Source organism: Monodelphis domestica, chromosome 5 (genome assembly GCF_027887165.1).
Source record: "Monodelphis domestica isolate mMonDom1 chromosome 5, mMonDom1.pri, whole genome shotgun sequence".
Classification (NCBI taxonomy): Eukaryota; Metazoa; Chordata; class Mammalia; order Didelphimorphia; family Didelphidae; genus Monodelphis; species Monodelphis domestica.
In genome coordinates this window covers 36,030,115-36,055,400 of record NC_077231.1, presented here as the reverse complement: position 1 = coordinate 36,055,400, position 25,286 = coordinate 36,030,115, and the positions used below count along the sequence as shown (strand labels likewise).

The window sequence follows — 25,286 nt, the reverse complement described above, 5'->3', positions numbered from 1 at the left end:
GCAGTTGGGCACCAGAGGTGAAGGCAATGGGGACAATCAAGGTGGGGCAAAGAGCAGTCAAGCGCTCACCTGACTTCAGTAGGTAAAGGACCTTGTCCCGCTGCCAGTGGGATAAAAACTCCTAATAGTCAGTCCTGTTTGGACATGGCTGGATGCCAGAAGGACCTGAGGTTAAGTGGAGGAGCAATGTACTTAATTTGGAGTACCCATGGCCTTCCACGTCCTCTCCAAACTCTAGGCACTCAATAAACATGTATTCATCGCCTACGATGTGCCAGGAGCTTTGTTATTTTAGCTGGGACTTTAAGGAGATCAGCAAAGTCAAGAGTCAGCAATGAGGAACTCCTCTCCCTCAAGTGTGCATTGTCCCCAGGTGACTGAATTGACTTCTGGATTTTTCCTTCTGTTCAACCACATTCTTGGGTAATTTCAAAGCCTTGCTGGGGGCAGCTATCTGAACTAAGCATGTCTCTGTCATGGCTACAGAGCCTGTACTTTCATACATGCATACATACTTACATATATATATATATATATATATATATAGAGAGAGAGAGAGAGAGAGAGAGAGAGACAGAGAGACAGAGAGACAGAGAGAGAGAGACAGAGACAGAGACAGAGAGACAGAGAGAGACAGAGAGACAGAGACATAGACAAGAGACAGACAGACAGACAGACAGAGAGGGAGAGAGACAGAGACAGAGAGACAGAGACAGAGAGACAGAGACAGAGAGAGACAGAGAGAGAGAGAGGGAGAGAGAGGGAGGGAGAAAGAGACAGACAAACAGAGAGGGAGAGAGACAGAGAGACAGAGACAGAGAGACAGAGAGAGAGACAGAGAGAAAGATAGACAGAGACAGAGAGAGACAGAGAGAGGGAGAGAGAGAGGGAGAGGCAGAGACAGAGACAGACAGAGAGAGACAGAGACAGAGAGAGACAGAGAGAGGGAGAGACAGAGACAGACAGAGAGAGACAGAGAGAGACAGAGACAGAGAGAGACAGAGAGAGGGAGAGACAGAGACAGAGAGAGACAGAGAGAGGGAGAGACAGAGACAGAGACAGACAGAGAGAGACAGAGAGAGACAGAGAGAGACAGAAAGAGAGAGAGAGGGAGAGAGAGGGAGAGAGAGGGAGGGAGAAAGAGACAGACAGACAGAGAGGGAGAGAGACAGAGAGACAGAGACAGAGAGACAGAGAGAGAGACAGAGAGAAAGATAGACAGAGACAGAGAGACAGAGAGAGGGAGAGGCAGAGACAGAGACAGAGAGAGGGAGAGACAGAGAGAGAGACAGAGACAGAGAGAGACAGAGAGAGGGAGAGACAGAGACAGAGACAGACAGAGAGAGACAGAGACAGAGAGACAGAGAGAGAGGGAGAGAGACAGAGAGAGACAAAGAGAGAGAGAGACAGGCAGACAGGCAGGCACAGAGAGAGAAAGAGACAGAGAGACCGAGACAGAGACAGAGACAGAGACAGAGAGACAGACAGAGAGACAGAGACAGAGAGGTCAGGGTTGGAGAACCTTTTCCCAGTCCCAGTGCCCTGAGAGCAAAGTCAAGTGGTCTATGAGCCCCCATTTACGAGAGAGAGCAGAGGGAGGACAGAAGGGGGGCGCTGACAGAGGGGGAACAGAGCAGCTCCCCAAAAGCCAGCTTTGCCAGTGTCGTCTATACTAATCCGCCCCTCTGACGCTGATACCTAAACATACATATATCCCCCAAGACCCCTCCCCGACTCGTTCGCTACGACTCGAGTCCTCTAGCAGAGCCGAGCTTTTGCCCGCTCAGAAGTCACTGGCGCCCAGCCTGCCTCCCCCTCCTGCCCTCCAGCCTCAAAGGGCAGCAAAGCTAGGCGAGCTCAGCCAAGTCAAGCCTCAGAAAACCCTGCGCTGAGGCTGAGCTCGGTCGGGGCGCTCCGGCCCGGCCTGTGGCTGGGACAGCCCGGCTCAGGCGAGCACGTGGGGTGGGGCGGCGGGTGAACTTAAAAAGGCGACACCCCCAGAGCTCCCAGTCAGTCTGGGCAGGACGTTCCTCCCGAGGCAGACGAGGAAGCCCGAGAAGAATCCGTGAGAAGCGGAGCGGGCAGAGGGTAAACAGGAGCCCCAGAGAGGCAGAGAGGAGGACCCGGGCACAGGGGAGAGCTGAGGAGGGCTCTAGGAGAGAAGAAGGCGGGGAAGGGAGGCAGGATGAGGATGCTGGTCTGCCGGCTCTGGGCGGCGAGCAGCCGGGCTCTGTTTGCCGAGTTCCTGGCCACGGGGCTTTACGTGTTCTTCGGCGTGGGCTCGGCCCTCCGCTGGCCCTCGGCTATGCCCTCCGTGCTCCAGGTGGCCATCACTTTCAATCTGGCCACAGCCATGGCTGTACAAGTCACCTGGAAGGCGAGTGGGGCCCACGTCAACCCAGCTGTGACCCTGGCCTTCCTGGTGGGCTCCAACATCTCCCTGCCCAGGGCCCTGGCCTATGTGGTAGCCCAGCTGGCCGGGGCCACGGCTGGAGCAGCTCTGCTTTATGGAGTCACCCCCGGGGACATCCGAGGAAGCCTGGGAGTGAACGTGGTAGGTACCCCTGGAGGGGGCCCAGGGGAGGGAGGCCGGGCTAGTCCAGACTTCCAGGGCATGAAAAGAGGAGAGGAGCATCTTCAGATCACAAGGCAAAGAAGCTGAAGGGATGGAGAGGACCTTAGAAGACGTCTCAGGGGACCAGTCATTTAATGACACCGGGGCCTAGAGAGCTAAATGTGTCCAGTGAAATGTTGGCACTGGATCCTGAGCTGAGAAGGCCTTGTGGGAGACGCCATGAAGTGCGGAGCCAGAAGATGGGAGGGTGGCAGAATTCCTATGAAAGAGGAGAGGGGACAAACAAGCTAGGAACAGGGACTCCAGCTTTCCCCCCTCATCTTTTCCCAGTTCTGGCTGGCTCCTGTCTGACTCAGTGTCCCCCACAGCCCAAACGTTGCTCCTCTCCTTTCTTCAAGCTCCCTCTCTATCCATCGCCCCACACACCTTCCTTCTAGCCGCTCTACATCCCCTGAATGAGCTCTCCAAACAGAGCCCCAACTTGTCTGGACCCACCTTCCCTCCCATCTCTGCCCCTCCAAACCCAAAATGGGGCCATGTTGACCTGTGGTGGCCCCAGTGGAAGTGAGAATAAATCTACCAACACTCTTTAAGTGAACATCCACACCAGTTAGCTTATTTAGTCCTCAGAACCATCCTGTGAGGCAGGCAGAATCCTATGAACTGGGTAGCTTTGAGCAAACCACCACGTCTTTCTGGACCTTCTCTGTGAGGTCAGGGCTCCTGGTTGAGGGATTAGGAATTGGCCAAGTTCCAGGGAAGATGGGAAGACGAATCTTGGTGGATGATTATGGTCAACCTTCCATTAGAAGCATCAAAGTCTTCCGCACCTTTTATTTTTTAACTCTTACCTTCCCTTTTAGAATCAATTCTGTGAATCGGTTCCATGGCAAAAGGGTGGTAAAGGCTAGACAGTGGACATTAAGTGACATGGCTAAAAAGTGTCTGAGGCCAAATTTGAACCCAGGGCCTCCTATCTCTGGGTTGGACTCTAAATCCACTGAGCCACCTGGCTGCTTCCCCCCATTGTGGGGCTGTGGAAACTGAGGCAGAGAGAAATGATCTGACTTGTAGAATGCCATGTGTTGGAATCAGGACTAAGTCCTTCTATTTTCCTGTCTCCTGGGTCTTTCTTTATATTCCCTCCACTACGTCACCCCGCAGAGGGATGCAGGGTTCCTCTTTGCTCCTCGTACCTGCGCCTCTCCCTCCCTTGAGCCCAACACAAGAGAGTAAGAGGAAGGAAGAACATGAGACAGAAGCATCTCATCTGTGCAATGTGTACACACATGGGCAATGGCGCACAGCTGGGGGGAGTGTGTGTGCGTGTTCATGGCACAAGCCCCTTGGGCATCCCCTCTCAGGTCCGGGGCAGCGTTTCCTCATTCCAGGCTGTTGCTGTGGAGTTGGTATTGACCCTTCAGCTGGTGCTCTGTGTCCTCGCTTCCACCGATAGCCGCCAGACTGCAGGCTCTCCTGCCGCCATAATTGGGGTCTCAGTGGCTTTGGGCCACCTAATTGGGGTAAGATGATTCACCATGGAGGGGGACAGGGGAAGGAGGAAGGGAGAAGGAAAGAGCCTCCTTCCCTGTCTGGTGCTAGATTTCCTCGTCTAGGGGCTGGGGGAAGATGGGAGAGATTTTGGAAAGCTGGAGAGATGGAGGGAAGCCCATTTAAGCCTCAGGAGTGACCCTTTCTGCCTCAAATTGGTCTCCTGCACTCCAGCTTCCAATAGCTATAATCTCTTCTGCTCCCAAGAAATAGATGATTGGGGGAATGGGATGAGCTCAACAGCATCCACACCATAGCACAGTTCCCATTCAAGGCAGGAGGAGAGGGCAGGTAAATGGAGATGGATTTTCCCCAGTTTTCTCCTCACTCCTTCTCCACCCTGCTGTCTTCCCCACCACCTTTGTCTTCTCCCAGATCTACTTCACTGGCTGTTCCATGAACCCAGCTCGATCCTTCGGTCCGGCTGTCATCGTTGGCAAGTTCTCTGTCCACTGGGTGAGGTCCTGGGGCTGGGAGGCAAATGATCTTAGAGAGGGTGAATGTTAGAGGAAGGAACTCAGCTAGTCCAGGGCTTTACTAGAAAACTGGCAACAGAAGAGACACAGAGGCCTCACAAGACAGACCTCCCTGGTTGGCCAACCCCCAATGCTTTGGCCCCAACCTGGGCTTGGCCTGCTAGGAAGTAGACAAGATGAACAAGGAGTTGAGCCTGTTTTTGTCTCAGGTTTACAGCTTCAAACTCTTGTTTCCTTATCCAGCTTCTCCAGCCAGACTGGTTTCTGAACTTAAAGAGAAAGAGCCAGTCAGGTAACCAGATACAGAAACAGAATAATTCAAATTCTTGGCTGTACCATTGGAGGGAAGGAAGAAATAGTAGGGGGAAAAGGCGCCCCTAAATCCAAGCATTTACTCTGGTGTCCTGTGCCTCCTCCACCCTCATACTTGAGGTCAGACTCTTCCATCCATGTGGTGAAGTTTTGGAGAAAGTTCACTAGACTAGAAACCAGGGCACTTTTCTACTGTGGGTCTCGGACTCCATAGAGAGTATTTATAGGTAGCTGTCTCTCCCAATAAATTTAATATACTTATATATTATTTATATATTATATATCTATTTATTTATGTATAATTATATATATATAATATACTTGATACTTAATATCGTACAGGTAAGCAGTAAAGGGGGTAGGTGCTCAGAGAAATCCCCATGCCCTAGGTGGCACATAGGCTTATGGATCCATGTTTCTCTGTGCCTGCAGATCTTCTGGGTGGGACCACTGACGGGAGCTCTCTTGGCATCTCTGATCTACAACTTCATCTTATTCCCAGACACCAAGACTCTGTCTCAGAGGCTGGCCATTTTAACAGGAACCATGGAAGCTGAGAAGACAGAGCCTCAAAAGAAAGACCCAGAGCCCACTTCAGAGGCCACCGAGATGCCTAACGTGGTGTAGAATATTTTGGTTCCAATCTGTACTCTCCAGTGGTAGGAGGGACGGGAGTATGAAGTCAAGACTGTTTAGGGCTAGTGACAGCATGCCAAATCTGGCAAGCACCTGGCCAAAGAAATCTGGGGCACCTTGGTCAGGGAGAGGACTTGTGTCCTTGTCTTCCCTGATGTGGAAGTGAGTTTCAAGGGGAAGTTGAGGGAGGGGAGGGAAAAGAGGAGACAGGATATCACTAACCCATCTAAAAATTCGAGTCAGAATAAAGTTCCAGAGTGCATCTGAATCACCTTTATCTCTTAGTGGCTGGGAGAAGCAAGGGGGCTGACTTAGAACCCAGGAGGGAGGTCCAGACTTTTGAATTAATTCAACACAACAATTTATATTAAGTACTTACTTAATACACTTCTGTACTGTGTATAGAACTTTGCTAGTCAGTGGGGAAGTTCAAAAGATCAATAAGATAGTTATTACTCTCAAGAAGTTTAGTAGAGGTAGTAACAAAATGGAGAAAACTATAATACAGAACAAGATAAAAGATAAAAAAGGTTGTGAGTTATGTGAGATTCAAGGACGGATCATTTCCCACTTTTGGACAGGGATCAGGAAAACATTTGTGGAGAAGGTGGTATTGAACTGGAGCTTAGAGAGAGGATGGGTAAAGATCCAATAGAGACAGCATTTCAGGAAAAAAGAACAAAACAAAAAGACTGGTCCCGTAAAAGCCCAAGACCACTAGTAGGGAATAGCAACTAGTCTTAGTTTACCTGAAGAATAGGGTATATATATGATAGTGAGCAGCATAAGATCAGACAAGATCAACAAACCTTGAGTGGCATGAGACTAAGGGGGGCCTCAAATGGCATAAGGAGTCGAGATTCTTACACATATAGCAAAGGTTCTGAGAAGCGGTGTGGCAACATTCCTGGGACAGCTATGAATGAATGAAAGAAGAGGCATTTATTAAGGCTTGCTACTACTTGTTAGGCACTGCTGGAGGATATCAAAAAGCAAAACAAGTCTCTGCCCTCAAAGGGCTTACTTTCTAAAAGAGGAACATTTAAAGGGAAATTATGGCCAGGGAGAGATGATTTGGTTTGAGAAAGTAGAGAGATGGCAGTTATAGGGCCATTGTTTTGACAGTTCTTTCCAGGAATGACAGTATTGATCAGATTGTTCTTGGAACTATGGGTGGAAGAAGGGCAGTGGATTTGTTGTGGCAAGATTGGAACAATGTGGTGGGGCTGAGACAAATTACAGATGACAAACTCCCCCCAATCAAAAGCCCAGGGCTCTGGGGTTAGAGCTAGAATGCTAGTGTGAGGCCACAGAGAATTGGGATGGCAGAATATTATCAAGAGGGTAATGGGCAAAACAGATTGAAGAAGAGAGAGGCTGGAGGCCATGGGGCCTGGTTAGAAAGAAATGGCCATGCTGAGTTCAAATCTGACCTCAGATACTTCCTAGCTATGTGACCCCGGGCAAGTCACTTAACCCTCATTTCCTAGCCCTTACCACTCTTCTAAGAAGGAAGGAAGGAAGGAAGGAAGGAAGGAAGGAAGGAAGGAAGGAAGGAAGGAAGGAAGGAAGGAAGGAAGGAAGGAAGGAAGGAAGGAAGGAAGGAAGGAAGGAAGGAAGGAAGGAAGGAAGGAAGGAAGGAAGGAAGGAAGGAAGGAAGGAAGGAAGGAAGGAAGGAAGGAAGGAAGGAAGGAAGGAAGGAAGGAAGGAAGGAAGGAAGGAAGGAAGGAAGGAAGGAAGGAAGGAAGGAAGGAAGGAAGGAAGGAAGGAAGGAAGGAAGGAAGGAAGGAAGGAAGGAAGGAAGGAAGGAAGGAAGGAAGGAAGGAAGGAAGGAAAGAAGGAAGGAAGGAAGAGAGGAAGGGAGGGAGGGAGGGAGGGAGGGAGGGAGGAAGGAAGGGAGGGAGGGAGGGAGGGAGGAAGGAATGGAGGAAGGAAGGAAGGAAGGAAGGAAGGAATGGAGGAAGGAAGGAAGGAAGGAAGGAAGGAAGGAAGGAAGGAAGGAAGGAAGGAAGGAAGGAAGGAAGGAAGGAAGGAAGGAAGGAAGGAAGGAAGGAAGGAAGGAATGGAGGAAGGAAGGAAGGAAGGAAGGAAGGAAGGAAGGAAGGAAGGAAGGAAGGAAGGAAGGAAGGAAGGAAGGAAGGAGGAAAGGAAGGAAAGGAAGAAAAGGAAGGGAGGGAGGGAGGGAGGGAGGGAGGAAGGAAGGGAGGGAAGGGGGAGGGAGGGAGGGAAGGGGGGGAGGGAAGGGGGAGAGGGAGGAAGGAAGGAAAAGAGAGAGGGGGGGCTATGATCTGGAGAAGCAGTGATGAGGGATTGTACTAAGGCAGTGACAATGAAATAGAAACGTGTTAGATATTTTGGATGTGGAACTGATGGGCCCTAGTAACTGATGACTATATGAGGCAAGACATAGAAGGGTCAAAGATGACTCGGTGGCCGGTAGTAGCATGTCAAATGTAGGGAGCCTTGGGCCAAGGAAACCTGGAGAGACTTTTGTTAGGGGATAGGGTTTGTGTCCTGTCCTAATGTAGAAATGAGTTGGGGGGAAGGAAAAGAGAAGAGAGCCTGTCACTGACCTCCCCTGGAAGATTCAAGCCAGAATAAATCTCCTAGGTAATGGGGCATATTGGTAAAGGAAGTCAGATTAGGTCTGGGCAAGGTTGCAAAAGAGTACCCCCTCGAGCTTTCCCTTGCAGCATGGCTTTATCCCAACCCAAATACTTATATGCCATAAAGTGAAATTTGCTGCTATCAAAAATGGACATTTATCAATATTAAACAAATTCTTCCTGGAATTCCCATTGTGTTGTGCTCTTGGTGTTTAAGCTCTACCGCCTATCTTTCATCCTAAATTTGTCTTGAACATAATGAGTTTCAGGCCCTTCCAGAAAAGTCAACTGATGTCCAATAGGCAATTGCGAATCCCAATCTGGAATTTGGGAGACTGGATGGCTGATTGCAGGTATCTCCACCCCCTGACACATACACATACTTTGAACAGCTCGATAAATGTTGGAAATGAAAGGAAGATCATGAATTGAAAACAGAGTAGAACCAAATTCCCCGCAAAGGCTGTAAAAAGTTGGCATTTTGGAAACCCTAATGGAACCACCATCTCCCCTCTCAGTAGAGGAGTCAGAAATGAGAACGCAGCATCAATCCTAGTCAATGCACCAATTTGTTTTGCTTAGCTGTATTTGTGACAAGTTATTTTGTGTGTGGTGGTGGTGGTGATGGTTGGGGGAGAATGACTTGCTGAGAAATGGCCAAAAAACATTTTTAATTGCTAGCAAAATGATTTCATTAAATTGGGTGCAAAGCAATTAGTTAGTAATAGGAGGGAGAGATAGGACTTCTCCGTTAAAAAGGGAGGGGGGAGAAGTTTCCTCTTCAATCTAATGGTGGGTGTCTGCCTCCCTTGGTTCCTGCTCCTCCTTTCTTCACTCTTGAGGCACTTGAGAAAGGAAGAGTAGACAAACCAAGGCTGACACTTCATTTCTATGGCGCCCATCTCCATGTACCCTGCAGCTAAACACAGGGGGCCAAATCCTTCATTTAGGGGATTGGGGAGGAGTGACAAAAGGAGTCAAAGGGCAGGAATGATGACATTCCTAGGCACCCACTACATATTTAAAATTGGAATCCTTATCATTCCCAGCAGATAGCTCACAGGCTTTTAAGTGTAAATTTGTATGTATTCAGAAATTGCAGTGAAGTAAACAGTAGTCTAGCTCTCTGCTAATTTCCCAGGATTCAAGGTTAGAAAGAGCCTCAAGGATGGGGTGATGCGATCAAGCTCAATGCCCCGATCCCCAGGAGGCCAGTTTCCCCTTCAGTTTTACAGGGGGTACAGGAGGGGGACACGGTCACATCTTCAATGGCAGAGTCCAAGAAGCCTCCCTGGTTTCTAGCCCAGAATTCCAAGTGGAGCTCCCAGGAGTTAGACCAGAAGAAAGAGGATCAGTTTAACACTGTAAGAGAATAGGGAAGGTAAATGGGACATACACAAAGTCTGAAAGTGGGGACTCATGAGGTCAAAAGGAGAGCTGTGAATTCCATACTCAGAAGGGGGGGGGGTCCACTCTTCTCCAGCTCCCAACGGGGTCATTCCAAAGAGTTATTTTTCCCCCCCACCCCCCGTTTTCTAGTTCCACTAAAGAAAGAGATGATAAATAAGCTTCAACGGAATTTAAATTAGACTTACTCATCCATCCCACCTGCTGCAACTTTCAAAAAATAACCCTCCCTTTCTGTCTTAGAATTCGTATTAAGTATCATTCCAAGGCAAAAGAGGGCTAGGCAATCGGGCTTGTGACTTGCCCAAGGTCACACAGGTTGGAAGTATGAGGCTATAGTTGAACCCAACTCCAGGTCTGGCTCTCTTTGCCCCTCTGTCATCGTTTTTAAGGAGGGATCCATCAACCGTAACTATAACCAAAGGTCTTCTCTGGAAGCCAAACTGCTTGAGCTGTTGGGATATGGGGAAAGGGGGGCTGAATGAGATCCCTTATCTCAATGTTCCTTAGTCATAGTTGAAGGGAAAAGCCTGGCTTAAGAAGCCCTTCTGGGGTGATGGTGCCAGGCTCCCAGAGCACTCAGCTCCCCAGATGTGCACGTCCTTTGTGTGCCTTTCCTTCTTTCATCAGGGGAAGTTTTTAATTAATGGTGTGTAATCTGATATGCCCTCTCTCCCTGCTGAGTGTTGCCTTCAATCAGTGGAGCCATCTGCAATTGCAATTCATAACTCAACTGGTGAGGGGGAGGGAAAGGGATGGGGGCTTGGACGGGGTGCCATGGTGATTAATACAATTAGTTTATGCTGATGGCTTCTGTAGTACAGGCAAAGGACTGCAGAGTCAGAACTGAAAGATCATCTCGTCCAACTCCTTTTACACACACGAGTGAAGGAAGACCCAGAAAACTGAAGCCGGTCCACACAGATAGGGTCCCAGAACCTAATTTTTCCCAGCCAGGCACAGACCTAACTAACGGTCCGGGCAGAAACGTGGTGCCTACAGGACAGAGAGGGGAAGAGAAGTGGATGAGGCCAAACACTGGGGCCTCCCAGCACTGCCTAAAGGAAGAATCAGTCCTGATGGGCTGCCTTCCAAAAAGGAATCAGGATCCAGAGCAGCCGTGACAAAAGAGAGAAGGTAAACCTTCCAGGCAAGGAAGATCCACATGTCTGCGGCCAGGGTCCAGCTATCATCTCATCCCCCATGTGTTTCAGGGCAGAAGAGACAAGACATGCAGATAAGGGCCTTTTAGGGCAGTAAGAGGATCTGGAAGAATTTCCTTGGGGAGGATTATGGAGAGAAGGAAAGAGCTGAGGGAGAGCTTACACAAGTCAGTGAGGCCAGGGGTCAAAGAGCTTGATGAAAGCCAAAGACCAGGATGGAGAAAACCAAAATTCAAAGCCAAAAGACCCCCGTGTTGAATGGAGGTTTGAAAAAAATCAGAACGCATTTTAAAATGTAAAATGCTTTGTTTTTATTTAAAGGGCTTTCCAATTACATTTTAATCTTGTTAATGCTGAACTCAAATGTGTTTGTTTGACACTTGTTCTAGAGGACCTTCCATCTCTTATATGGTTTCAGGCTGTGGATTTCTGTTTGGCCATTTTTCAGCCCTGGCTGACTCTTCATGACTCCATTTGGGATTTTCTTGGAAAAGATAGTGGAATGGCTTGCCATTTCCTTCTCGAACTCATTTTACAGATGAAGAAACTGAGGCAGACAGGATTAAGTGACTTGCCCAAGGACACACAGCTAGTGTTTGGGGTTATTTTTGAAGTCTTCCTGACTTCAGGACCTACATTCTGTCCTCTTCACTACCTAGCTGCCCTAGGGCTATCCATCAACAACCCTGATTTTAGGAATGGCTAAAGGAGAGAGGAAGCAGAGTGAGGGCACAGGAGAGCGTGGAATATGGAATCTTTTCCTCTCTAGAAAATTCTTCTGAGATCTGCAACTCCCACCCCCTTTCTTCTGAGTGAACTGGGTAAACAGCTTCATTTCTCCTCTCCTGTCAAAGCAAGCCATCTCCAACAATGCACCACCCTTTGGTTCTCCAACTACTCTTTGGGAAGCTGTCCAATGACCACTGGTCACTATAGTAGTAGCAACATTTCCTGGTTAAACAAAAGGTCCCATTGGGTCTCACTTGACCCATCTCAGCACCCATTCTGGGTCTCTGTGGTCCACTCTCCTGGGGCCTAAACCCTTCCCTCCCTGTCCAAAGCTGAGTCAAGCACTGCCACTGCTGGGGGCTGAACAGAGCCCTCCGGAGGGATATCTTGGTTTCCCGGCATTTCTGACGCCTAGAAGCCACCAAGAAGCTATGCCAGTGGCCTGTGCCTTAGTCCTAGGAGTCAATCAAGCCCCAAAAGCTGTTTCCAAAACTTCTATTGGAAAATTAACCTGATATTGTTCCTGCCACAGACCCCTTCCAGATTAGACAGTATCCGCAGCACAGATCAAAATAAAACAAAAATCCCACACTGCAACTTTGACCGAACTGGGCTGCCTGGTCAGAGCTGCAAACAGTAATGCCAGGAGGTGGATGTGTTCTAGTCCCTCAGATTCCAAAACTAGAGCAGCTCTGGGGAGACTAAGGAGACCAGGCCAAGTGCGCTGACCTCATTGAGCACAAGGATGAGCTTAAGCTGCAGTTTAGTGCCAGCTCTTAGTAATGAGCAGGAAAAAGCTAGGGGCTAATCAAGATGAAGCAGTGGCTCAAGTCCTGCTTACTTTGGGCTGTAGGGGGTCAGCACAGAAGAGGCTTATAATCACTTCTCAGCAAGAGGCATCTGTGTGGAGGTGCAGCCACAGGCATTTATCAGAAGAATTGGGGGGAGAGAGGAGGATTGGGGAGAGTGGGGAGTCCAGCAGCTTTAATTAATAGGCTGTAGTTAACAAGCAGAATGGGAAAGGAATTGAAATATGATGTTTTAGAGCTCCAACGACATCAGACAATGGGAAAAGGGACACTAAATTGGAGGCCAAGACCACCAAATCAATGAGCTTAGGCCACGGTCTTAGAGGTGGGAGGCAGTAAGAAGGACCGCTTAAATGGACAGACAGACCTGTGGTCTAAAGAAAAAGGGCTCCCTTCATTTGTCTGTCTATATATAAGCAGCTGAGCTTGCCATTGAGATGATGAGTTTTCCCTTTTCTCCACAGTTGGAGGAAGGGTCTCTTGCCTGGAGCTCTAATCAACCTAGTCCCCTGGAGCCAACCAAATACAGGACAACAATTTCTTTTAGAAGAAAAGAGTGATGATAGTTAATAATGGGAAATGGTCGAGGATACAGTCAAAGTGAAAAGTGGGGAACTTGGCAGTTAGGACAGTTAGTATCCTAATGGTCAGAGCTCCTCCGAAGAAAAGATCCCTGAATGAATGACCGACACCGTGGAGGCATCAAACAGTGATCCACTCAGCCAACTACTGGGGTTAGTGAATAGGTTAGTGATGTTCCCTTAAACATTCCTAGTTTAGAAGGGCCAGAATACCTATTGCTAGTACAATCAAATTTAGATGCACGGATCTTTATTGCTCTTGATTAAATTCTTTATCTTTATTCTTCTAAATCCAAAGAATACAAGTTCTTTAAGTTTATGGTTTGCTTTTCAAAAAAGTAACTTCCCTTTACACACTTTAAAGGGTTGCCCCTTACTCGACTATTAAAGTGACAAAATTGGATTCATCCTACCCATATCCTCCATTGTTTCACATACCAGAAGTTAACAACCTGGTTCAGGAAAGGATTTCCACAAAGTCTATGAGTAAAATTGCAAAGCAAGTAAAGCTTCAGTGGAAAGACATTTCTGAACTGTAGGAAATTTTCTCTGGGTTCTCACCCTGTTCCCTTGGCTCTCCACTTCCGAAAGGTTGTTATATTCTAAGGCTATGAGCTGCAAAGCAGGTGCTAATCTTCATTGATAAAGGGAGGATCTTCATTTGAGAAGAAGCAGCCTCTTCAAAGAAAATCAAAGGTCTGGGCCAAAAAACCCCCAACAGGTTAAAAAAAAAACCAGCTGTCCAAGAACAGAATAAGGTAGAAGTGGTTTAACAGCAGGTCATTTGAAAAAAGGATCTTGGGATTTCAATTGACTACCGAGTTGTTCAGTATATCAACACTGAAGCTGAAAAAAGGTGGGAGGTGAGAGAATCCCATTGTACCCTGCATGGATCAGTTCACATCTGGATCTAACCCTAAATTCGTGCTCAGATCTTGCGTAAAATAAGGGGAATTTGGGCAGAGGAGGCCAATGGAAATAATGTTAGAGGAAGTCTGATGAATGAAATTAGGGATGCTCAAGAAAGCATGTAAAAAGAAAGGGTTTCTTTTTAGAGGAAGGGAGGAGAAACACGACATCTTCAAGGATCTGAAGGGCTGTCAACTTGTAAAAGGACAATCTGATCTCCAAAGGAAAAACTAAACTCAAAAGGTAAAAATTATAATGCTAGATTGAAGCTCAAAGAGAATTTTCAAATTAAAGCTGTCCCAAAAGGCAATGGGCTACTTTGTCATTTCAGTGAGCTTCTCTGACAATGGAGATCTCCAACCCCTTGTCAGGGTGACCAAAAGGGGGAAAAAAAGGGAAAGGACAAATAATTGGCTTTAATATAGTTCCCTCTGAGGGTACACCACAGTCCAAGCCCCAGTGGAGGGGTCTCTGGCCACCAGATTCATTTTGTCTCTCAGGCCCTGAAGAGAGGATGCCAGGGGCCCCCCACCCCCACAGCTGTCTGTTCCCAATTACCTGGGCCATATCTTATTTTGGACAGCTTTCTTTTTCAGCTCTTAGCTGCTGGCTCAGCACTCTCTCCTCCCTGATGCTCTGCTCAGAAGAGACACAGACAGGCCAGCTTTCCAGGACAAAGGTAAGCTCTCGAGGCTGGGAAAGCCTGCTCGCTGGGAGAGGGCAGAGGGCTGCTTCTTTCTGCCCCTTAGATTCCCCATCCCCCAAGTCGTCTTCGCCAGGACCTCCAGCCCCGCTGTCAGAAGATGAAAAGATTAGTTGCTTCCTCCTAATCGGGCTTAGACAGCTCGGTTAAGCCGCCGGCTGCAGGCAGCGCCTGCTAAGGCAAGCAGCTGGAAAAGGCTTAGCCCTTTAATGCCAGCAGCTGTATTACTAGGGTGGCTGCTCTGCTGAGAGGCTGGCCTCTGTCCAGCAGCATCGGGCATTTAGCCTCCGTCAGCGTGCATTAACCTGGGAGGAGAGAACAGTCAGCCCTTCAGGAGGATGGAGACTTCATTGTCCCCTCCACCCCTAGGCTTGGCTTTGGAGCCAGGAAAATAATGCGAATTCTCTTTTCTCTCAGCCATCCTGGAGGGAGGAAAAGTGAGCAAACATCAGCCACAGAGCGCCGGCTGCTTCCTCTCAAAATGCCTTTTTTCCTCTTGGCTATTGACTGGGTTTTTAGAAGCTTTCCAGCAAACAGACGTTCCCCACCAACCTCACCTCTTCCACTCACCCTCCCTTTCCCCCCAGCCTCCTTCTAACGACTAAACTAGTCCTCCACTTGTTCAAGGGACAGGAGGGGAGGTAGTGGGGGCAGCCGCCCTGCTGGCCCTTCGCCCCCTCCCCAGGTCAGGCTGCCTTCTTCCCCCCAGTCCTTGGAAGGCCCTGGCACAGAGTAAGCTACCGAGAGATCACTCCGAGACGCCTTGCTCAGAGCCAGATGGTGAGCATGAGACAGGCTAAGAGCTAATGCCACTCAGGGGGAAAGCCAAGAAGCTAATCCGCTGACACGTTCTAGAAGCAGCCTGATGGCTTTGGCTCAGACACTCATCTGCACCGTGCCGCCCGGGGCACACACTCCTCTAGTCCACCCTTCTGCCTTCTGAAAGGGCCCACCTAAAGCAGCATCGCTCGCCTCTCTTCCTGGTCCCCATCCCAATGGCAAGTACCTTTCGCTCCCTGTACAGAAATGCTCCATCACGACCTAGAGAGCACACGTGGCCAAAGGACAGGAATAGTTTTCATACAAAACGAATTGATAGCATCATCAGAAAAATACAAATTAGACCCCCTCCCCCCCCACGGCCAAGCAATCCGCTGCACATGAATGTAGTGAAATATGACTGTGCTGTTAGAAACAATGAATAGGATGACCTGTCAACAGATGTAGAGCCAAGAAAATAGCACACAGCCTACGACTATGATAGAAGTGGAAAGAAGAACCCCCAAACCACTGAAAATGAATGCTGCTAATGAACAAAGGACAAGAGTGGCCAGGAGGAAGAGACGGGAGATGTTCCCATCCTACCCCTTGCAGAGATGGGAGGTCCACAAGTGCTGTACATGGCACACATTTTTAGCGATTTCTCCCTCCTTTTTCTTAAAAAACAAAGCAAAACAAAACAACCTTCTAAAATATTTAATTAAAAAATAAGGGAAAATCAATGTTTCAAAATGCTATCAACTTGACCTCTGAAGACATTTACGATATCTTCCCCTTCTCCTTTGCAGAGGGAGGGTCCTGGGGTGTGGAACAATGTATACAACATCAGACTTTTTGGATATGTTGAAATTTTTCCTTTCCTTTTTCTTATTCTTTGTTATAAGGAATGGCTATTTTGGACCCCCAGAAAAAAAGAGAAATAAAGGGGGAACTGCGGGTTGTGTGAAGACAAAAGATAGCAATGAAAATCCATTTTTTAAAAGAAAAAAAAATCAAACCCTCTCACACCTTTTCAGCAAAGCTGCTAAATAAAAGCCAGGACTCATTTGATATGAGCTGTGGCACTATTCACTGTGGGGATGGCAATTCCTTCAGTCATTTTGGAAAACGTGAAATTATGCAATAGTCACTAAATCGTACACATCGTTTGACACACCAATAGATATATACACCTTAATGAGATTTTTGACAGCAAGACCCGTATGTACAAAAATAGTCAAGAACAGCAGCATGACTTATGACAAATCTGGAAATAAATTCCCCACAGAGAGTAAAGGGTGGCCTAAGAACAGAACATCATTACTGAGCCACAAGACACATAGGAAGAGTTCAGAGAAACATGGGAAGACATGTATAAAATGATATAATGAGCCAAGAGCGAGGCCAACAAAACTCTGGCCAGATCCAGCTGTTAATGTTAGCACAGCATCAACGCCACCAGAACTCAGTTGCTGTTCCACTCTGGAATGTTAGTGGCTAGGCTCTTCTTGCCCTCAATCCTTCCTCTGCCATGCCAGCCCTTTTTTCCCCAGGGTTCATTCTCCTCTGACTCTCGAGGACTTTGCCATTGGACTTCCATTAGAAGATCCCTTAATGTCCCCTTCCCCTTTTATGCAGCCTCTCCAAGAGCAAGGACTTTCTTCTTTTATCCCCAGTGCTGAGCAGCCTGATACACACAGTAAGCACTTAACACATGCCTGTTACTTACCTGACAGTAGGTTTGGTATTGAAAGCCTTTTGGCTAACGAAGCTATAAACTTTTCAGGAATATTCTTTTGTAGATGGACTTATTGGGAAGGGTCTGTTACATACAACAAAAGATATTAATCTGTTTTCAAAAAAAACAAAACTAGTCCCAGTCAGGGAGATAGCACTGACAGCTAATCCTAGGTCCTTCCTTAAGTTTTATTTGCTGTCTCTAACAGGATCTCAAGTTTTCCAGGACTAAAATAGCCCTTATTCCGATCCAACAAATATTGGTCTGGTCTTATCACCTATGGTTAACCACATCTCCCTTCTGAAAAGCAACTGCAAGGTTTCTATGGCTAGATCAGGGGTTTCTAGGGATAAAACGTGCTACATCATTTCTATATTTTGCTGGATGTTTTACCTTTTAATGGTGGGTAAAGATCTGTACAGCGCATAGAATAAAATGCAAACTCCTCAATCTGGCGTTTAGGGCCCTTCAAAATCTGGCTTCACTTTAGCCTTATTTTACATTATTTTGCCACAAGCAGGTCCAGTTTGGCTGGCACACAGCAATTTCCTAAACTTGGTATTCCATCTCTTACCTCTGTGCATTGGCACAAGCAGTATCCCATGCCCGGAAAATACTACCTCTTCATCTTCTAATAATTATCCTCCCTCCCCCAAAGCTGACTTCTTCCTTTGCGCCTCTGCTTCCCAGCCTTCTTTTAATGACTAAAATATTTCTCTGATTGTCAGGAGGAGGTGGGGAGGGGGAGGGGGAAGACAAGACACTGGATAAAAATGAAAACGGGCCTTCCCTAATCTCTTTCACCGCCTCCTCAATTCTTTCAAGGCTGAGGTCAGGTGCCAGCACCTCCCTAATCTCTACTCCTCCCCCCAACTTAATGGTCTTTTCCTCCTCAAATTCCTTTGCATTTATAACTCTGATCTGATCCCTCCCTGTCCCCCTTCTCCCCAGAGGCAGCAAGTTACTGGACAGTCACTTTTGTCTGTCTGCCCTACAGAGCGGATCTATAGGACACATCCATCTTGGACAATCACTATAGCTGGACAGTGAGCCAAGAGAAAAACTGAACTGAAGGGAGGAAAGCTTGGCTGTCTCTAGGAAACACTCTCTTGTAATAACGCCAGGATTCTCCCTGAAAGTAGAGGTCCTTGAAGCACGTACATTTACCTCCCCATACCTATCTTTCAGGGGTGCCGTCTGATGGAAAATTGTTGAATGTTAGAGATTTCATATTGAGGGTCATCCAAAAGGGCAATGGAGAGGTCCTCAGTGGCTGCAGCACAAAGAATTGTACAAGAAAACCAGGATCCAAGACTTCAGAGAGATTATGCCCAGAAAAGGTGCGAGAGTCTTAAGGGTTGGCAAGAATGGATAGATGTGTTTTACTGATCTCTGTAGTGTCAAAAGATAGAAAGGAAGCTACCCGGAATGTTGGAATTACGGGAAGACAAGGGCAAACGAGATAAACAGAATGAGGTGTAGCTATGCTGCACTATGTGTGGGGTGGGGGTACCCATATCAATGAGATCACAGATCTCATGAAAACCCCCATTCTGCCGAGGAACTGAAACGATGGACATTTTACAGATTTTAATCTTTAACTGGTGAACTAAGTGGGAAAGTGTTAACCCACCCACACACACACACTCACTCACACTCGGAGGAATGTGAATTGGGAGAGAACGCATGCCCTCGTCGTCCGGATAGGGCACTGTCTTAGCCAAGTCAGATTCGTCCCACTCTAAATCTATGTTCCTCTGACCTATAGAACAGCCACATAGAAATTGAGGATTAGGGTTAGTAGACCTAGCTAATACAGCATCATTTACTGGATTCTTCACGGACTGAGGAAGTACTCTTATACTGACCACAGGACAAAACACAAGTACTGAAGGAATGGGAGGGATGACAGGCTACTCCATGTCTGGCCAGCAGTGAAAATGGATTAATGCCAGACCTTAAACTCTCCTTTTCTTAGACAGGTGTCCATCTACTGACAGAATACAGCTCTCTAGCTGACTAATGCCTATAGTAGCCCTCAGAAGGAATGAAAAGTCACAAAAGCTATATAGTGACAAGAATAACAACCAGACTTGCCATATCCTAATAGTCTTGACCCATTTTGGAGAGCTGCTCCCTTTTTCTTTCTGCAAGATTATAACCATCTTTTGTGTGGGAAACCGGTAGCACTGGCTATGGCATCTACTACTACGTGGATTATTCACTAGAGGGTAACACAGGCCTTCACAAGATTAGCCCTCACTTTGCCGAGTCAACTTGCAAGGCTTTGGAGGCAACTATTCTCAAAAAGAACATTCGATAGAAATGAGTGTATGGTTTTTACATGGTAGTCAAAGACTGAAGCATACTTCAATAACGCTTAGAAGCGCAACATTTGTCTTTACAGTGAGAGGTAAGGAGGAAGAAATACAAAATATATGGATCAGGAACTGGACAGAGAGGAGTGGGAGTGAAGATTGTAGAAGAGAAAAAATTCTAGAACTCCCTGAAAAGGGTCTTCTTAGCTCTTTGTATATTCTCAACACCATGTGACTATATGGAAAGGACAAAACTCTCATACAAAACAAGGTCATTCCAAAATCAAGCTTGTATTTTGCTTGCTTAAATTAATAAGAAACCATCAACAAATACAACTATGAAGTATTAAGTATCTAATCAATTAGATAAATTAGGTTACTCCCCTTTATTTACAAAAGGTATCAGTACTAGGAACAAAAAAAGCTTCTTAACCTCTGCCCCACCAAGTTGTTAAGTTAATTGGCTTGTCTACTTGTCCCTATTTATACTAAAAGCACAATGAATCATGATCCCAAACTTTGGTTGCTTAAAAGCTTTTTGCTCTAGTAGCTGAAGCCCGAGTTAGAACCTACTATAGGCACACTTCTAATATGGACTATTACATCTCTGCTTAGTCATGCTCAGACTCGAAAGTGCAGATTTGAGAACATTTCCTCTCTACTGCAACTATGGCAATTGATTCCCAAAATGCCTCCTCAACAGAAAGGAGCCGATAAAGGTGGAGACTGGTTCTGCGCTCATGGACAGAAATGGAGCAAGTGCTCCATCTGCTCATTGTTTTCCGTCTGCAACGTAAGTTACATATGCGGCTTGCTTCACGCTAACAATTTAAAGACTAAAAGATAACTAAAAAGGCAGCTCAGCAAAACTACACCAGATACCAACCAGATCTGACAGTATAGACAATAATCCCATACCCACAGCAGCTCCACAATAACAAGGAGCAGAGCCCTGGAACTACCATATAGTTCTCTATTAGCCATCCCTGGCTATAAAACTTAAGACTGTTGCCCAAGAGAATAAAATTCTACAACCAACTTTTCTTTTTCCACCTCTTTGGAGCAAAGGACTTCAGACTACCATAAGTGACAGGCCCAAATGAGTCTAGTTTCTCTAAGAAGTTAAAAAAAAAACTAACCCACAAATAATGAAAGCAAGCCCCACTGCTGAATCCAACTACATAATGCCCACTCAGCTAAGTGAACAGCAAACTCAGTTGCTTTTAAAAAGACTTCTGCCAGAGTATAGAGATAATAGACAGCAATGCTTTCAAGATCCTATTAATAAGATATGACAGAAAAGTTAACCTGCAATAAAGTTATGGTAAAAGGAGGCATCAATAGGACATGGATATTGAAGAGCGAAAGAAAAAAAGAAAAAACTAGGCTCCCATCATGATCTTTTATTAATAACACATTTTCAGCAAAATAAGCCCTTTAAAAGCAAATCTATTCTATATTATGTAAAATGTTGTTTCTTGTCTCATTTTCAAGTATATCCCTCCCCTGCCCCTTCCCAGAGAGTCTCTCCTTATTACATAAATGGGCAGTTCACCAAATCTAAACAACATATCAACCAGTTCTAACAATATTCCATATCCATTGTCACCCCCCACCTATGCAATGAAGGGAGTTTTGTTTACCCAAGTCTTTTCCAGGGCCAAAGCACTTATCTATATTTCTAGCTCTTTGCTAATACATTGAGGGAACCCCCCCACCCCCAACCTACTTTCACAGTTAAGGCTGCTGCCTAACTCACAAACTGAGCTGCCAACATTTGACACACAGGTCCATTTCCCTTTTGGTTAATGGGCCATCAGTTTCTGGATAGGGTAGTCTTGCCTTCACTAACATTACACAATCCATTTACTCCTTCTACATTAGTGACTTAAAATGCACCTTGGGGAGATAACACAGAACAGCAACTGTGGACCCTGGCCAAGTCTGTTTGCTAGCTAAGACAAAAGGAAAAAAAGATAGCACTTAGGACAAGGCAGTGGTGGGTTCAAGGGGCGAAACAACTGGCAGGGGTATAAGAAGGGGCTGGAGCCCGTCTGTGACCAATTCGACAAGGCAGATGCCTCTCGTGCTGTGAGAGCTACCACCTCCTGGGAAAAGTCAAAAGGCTGCTTCTTTTCTCCACAGTTACATATTAAGTCTGCAACTGTTTACGTTCAATCTCAGATACATTCTGTTCACTGGTCTAGAGCTCCAAGCACAGGTGCCCTCAGTTAATCATCCCAGCTTACTCCAGAGTCACTTCTAACAGGCTTGTTCCAAGCAGCAAAGACTGTGGGCTTTTTTTGATCTGCATCATTCCAGTCCCTAAAGATTTGCTCAAAGGTTTTTGTTCTTTTTTAAAATGAAAGACATTCCTCCAAAGAGCAAGGCCAAGCAGAGTTCAACTATGGAACAAATCTAGGGCTCAAATATGAATTAACAGTGGCCAAACAGTGAAGTAATTGGGAACAACCTAATAGTGCAGATGGGAAAAGAGGATAGGAGTCGAGGAATAAAATTGGATTTTATTAACAGACTCAGAACAATATGCAAGGAGACCTTTTATAGGAAAAAAAGGCTTTAGACAGGGAAAAAAGTGCCATATATATCTATCTGAGTCAGAGCAGCACGTTTTATGATGACAAAGAATTGGAATCAAAGTAGGTAGCCAAGTGGAGGATGATTAAACAAGTTGTAGTACACAGATGTTAACATCCTTGATCAAATAAACTATGAATATGGAGAATTCAGAGAAATTTTGGGAGACTAAAGTGAAATGATGCATTTTAGAATAAATAGAAACACAAGGACCACAACATAAGCAGGGTAACACACACACACACACACACACCAAAAAATGCCCAAACTGAAAGCTGTAATTACGATCAAGGTTCACTGGACAAAGAAGGTAAAACACTATGAATCCTATCAGGTATGGCCAACATGGTTAATTGTGCTGAACCTTTTCAATCTTTGTTGCAAGGAGTGGTTCCTTGAAAGGGTGAAAAGAGGGAGGAATATACTTTGAAAATGAATGTGATACAAAAACAAGCTGATAGTCATAAGAATAAGATTAAAATTTTTTAATTGAAAAAGGGGGCATTGAAGGTATTCACCAGGAAAATAAACAGACCCCATGTTCATAATGAAAAAGCAGTTTACTTTTTTCAAAGCTATCATTTCAAATATCTGCATTTGACAAAGGTCAGTACAGTTGCTGAGATATGGAAACAAAAGAAACCATTTTTACAAATATTGGGATAGGTCTTTTGAAGAAAAACCCTGGAGATATGCACATGTTCCAGGGGCAAATCCCAGCATCAAAAGTGCAAAGAAAAAAATGACCAGTGCTTACTTACTCTGTCATATAAGGCTGTGCTAATACTCACTTTAAATTCTACTCTCTTGACCATCAGGTAGGGCACCCAACAGAAAATATACCGACCTCCAGAAGAGGTCCCTCTATATAAGATAAGATAAGGGTCAAGTGCCAGCAGAAATTCATTTTTAAAAAGACAGACTGGCTTTGACCTCGACTAATGGAAACTTCCAGTCCTGTACCAGACATAAATATAAGCTTTAGTATCGTATTTACAAGGCTGTGCCCACTTAATACCAAGAGCTAATCAAATCATGTTAGTATAAGCATGCTATCTTTCTATCTGGCACACCAAACTATCATAGTTTAGAATGGAGTAAGGTATAGTGATAAAGGAAATGTTAATGTTTGCTGAAGCTGAGAGTCCTTTATTTCTCCCCATCCTATCCCCTCCCCCTCCCCACTTCCACTTTCCCCTAAGACAAGCCAGCCTTGTCAAAGAGATGGGATTCTTGCCATTCTCACAAGAGAAAAATTCTTGGGAGACCTGGGTCATTTCATGGGCAGCATTGAAACTTTAGGTAAAAAGGAAGCTTTAAAAAAAAAGAAAAACCCAAAACAACCAAACAACAAATCTAGTATTTTTAAAGAATCCCTCCAACCCCTACCCTGCACAGATCTTCTCTCACTTAAAAGTTAACAAAAACTATTAGGTGTTACTACTTCAATTGAAAATATCTATGTGTATGTCTATATAATGTTTTAATAAAAACTCCATGCACAATTAAGTGTGCTCAAAAGCCTGGAGAATAATAACAGCGACTATAGGAGGCCACAAAACATGAATTCCAGGTGTGGGTTTTCTGGCAGCATAAAAATGCCAAAGAAGAAACAAGGATAGTAGAGTGGCTTCACTTGAGCATTGGAGAGGCAAAGAAGTTGCCTTGACGTCCCAGGGTGGTAGCTGACTTGCTTTTGCTTCCAAACCTAAAATAAAATAAAATTACATTAGAGAATGTACAACAGAAATGGGCAAACGATATCGACTATTCGCCTCTTTTTTTAAATTCATGTTTTAAAAAAATGAAAACATCAGTCTTACCACACTACAATGTGTCCCCTCTTCCCAAATACACTCCTGCTGTAATACCTTCCCTCCAATAACAAAAGAAAACTCAAAAACGTCCCTCTGGCCACAGATTTGAATCTATTAGCATGTGCAGCCTGGTCATACCTGTATAGCATATAACACATTTCTTTGCCAACAGGAAGAAACAGGCATTTTTCCCTCTTCTGAGACCAAGACTGGCCAGTGCATTTCATCTCCACTCCTCCACAGCTTCTTAACAGTCCTTGCATATATGATTTCCCTCATTTGACATCAGTCCAAACAAATCTTCCTAGGTTTCCAAATTCTTCCTCTTTTTTATAGTGCCTTGCACATAGTTAAGTGCACTCAAAGCCTTTTCATTTATGCAGACATGATACCATAACAGTCTCTTATGCTCATGTACCACAATTTGTTCAGCCATGAACCAATTATCAGGCACTTACTTTGTCTCCACTTTACTACCACAAAACATGCTGCTACCAAACCAGAACAATTATGAGATGACAACACAAATAGAGCACTGAGAAGCACCAAATTTCCAATTACACTCAAATGAACCCATGGTGACATCAATTCAAATCTAAATGTTTCTGATTCCAAGTCCAGTGTTCTACTATGTTTCTCTGGAACATCCTACAAGGAGCAGTCGGGTGGCTCTAGAGAGCCAGGCCTGCAGACAGGAGATTCTGGGATCAAATCTGGCCTCAGACACTTCTCAGCAGTGTAACCCTAGGCCAGTCACTCACCCCCCAAAGTATAGCCCTCTTCTGTCTTAGAACCAATACTTAGATAGAAGGTAAATTAAACAAAAAAGTAAATTCTGCAGCATTCTGGTGCATGACACAATCAACATAATGTCATTCACAAACAGAAGTGGGTAAGAGGACCTCCCCATCTTTAAAGCCCCTCTTCAACTTGGATTCTGAACCGAACCTCCCCTCTGTCACACTATAGGACAAATACCTCTAGCAAGCACAAATCTCTTTGGTGTATGCCTTGTCTGATATTAATAATCAAAGGATTGAACAAGGTTCTGTTATATCTTAAGAAATCTTATATAATTTTGACATGTGTATGAGAGATAACATGTTGTAAGAGAACTTTTAAGGCAGTTTTTTTTTTCTATCAAATCAAAAACTTATTTTTATGGGATCCTTTAGTATCTACTCCTTTTTAATCAACTGCATGATGGTAAATATCTCTATTATGGAATTTCACTTGGGAAAACATTTTTGGGAGGAAGGAGACAGAAATTTAAGTATTCTTTAATCAAGAATGTCCTACATGTGTGTAATGTTATTCTGATGATTACATATAAAGAAGATTTATATGGGCACCTAGGTGGTACAGTGGATAGAGTGCATGCAGAGCCCAGTGTCTCAGATACTTGCCGACTATGTGAGCCTGGGCAAGTCACTTAACCCCAAAAGCCTAGCCCGAACTGCTCTGCTGTCTTGGAATGGATATATTTAATACCTATTCTAAGACAGACGGCAAGGATTTTTTAAAAAGAAAATAAGAAAGTAAATAGTACCTCCTGCAGGGCCTTTTCTTACCTCCTCAGGTATTAGTGCTTCCTCCCCC

General features: G+C 45.5%; 2 protein-coding genes across 5 annotated transcripts in view; one reads left to right on the top strand and one right to left on the bottom strand.

Annotated features, from left to right (window-relative positions):
* Window positions 1-2,023: 2,023 nt before the first annotated feature.
* On the top strand, window positions 2,024-7,124 carry AQP6 (aquaporin 6). Its single transcript, XM_056798281.1, has 4 exons — window positions 2,024-2,554; window positions 3,940-4,098; window positions 4,502-4,582; window positions 5,347-7,124. Exons 1-4 carry the CDS (start codon window positions 2,186-2,188, stop codon window positions 5,539-5,541), a joined length of 804 nt encoding a protein of 267 aa, XP_056654259.1. The 5' UTR covers window positions 2,024-2,185; the 3' UTR covers window positions 5,542-7,124.
* A 15,287-nt stretch (window positions 7,125-22,411) lies between these two features.
* The window catches only part of RACGAP1 (Rac GTPase activating protein 1), a 47,767-nt gene continuing 44,892 nt past the window's right edge, over window positions 22,412-25,286 (bottom strand). For all 4 annotated transcript variants that reach the window (XM_056798279.1, XM_056798278.1, XM_056798277.1 and 1 more), the window contains exon 17: window positions 22,412-23,578. In XM_056798279.1, coding sequence (XP_056654257.1) covers window positions 23,503-23,578 — 76 coding nt within the window. In that variant the 3' untranslated portion in view covers window positions 22,412-23,502. The remainder of the gene's footprint in view (window positions 23,579-25,286) is intronic.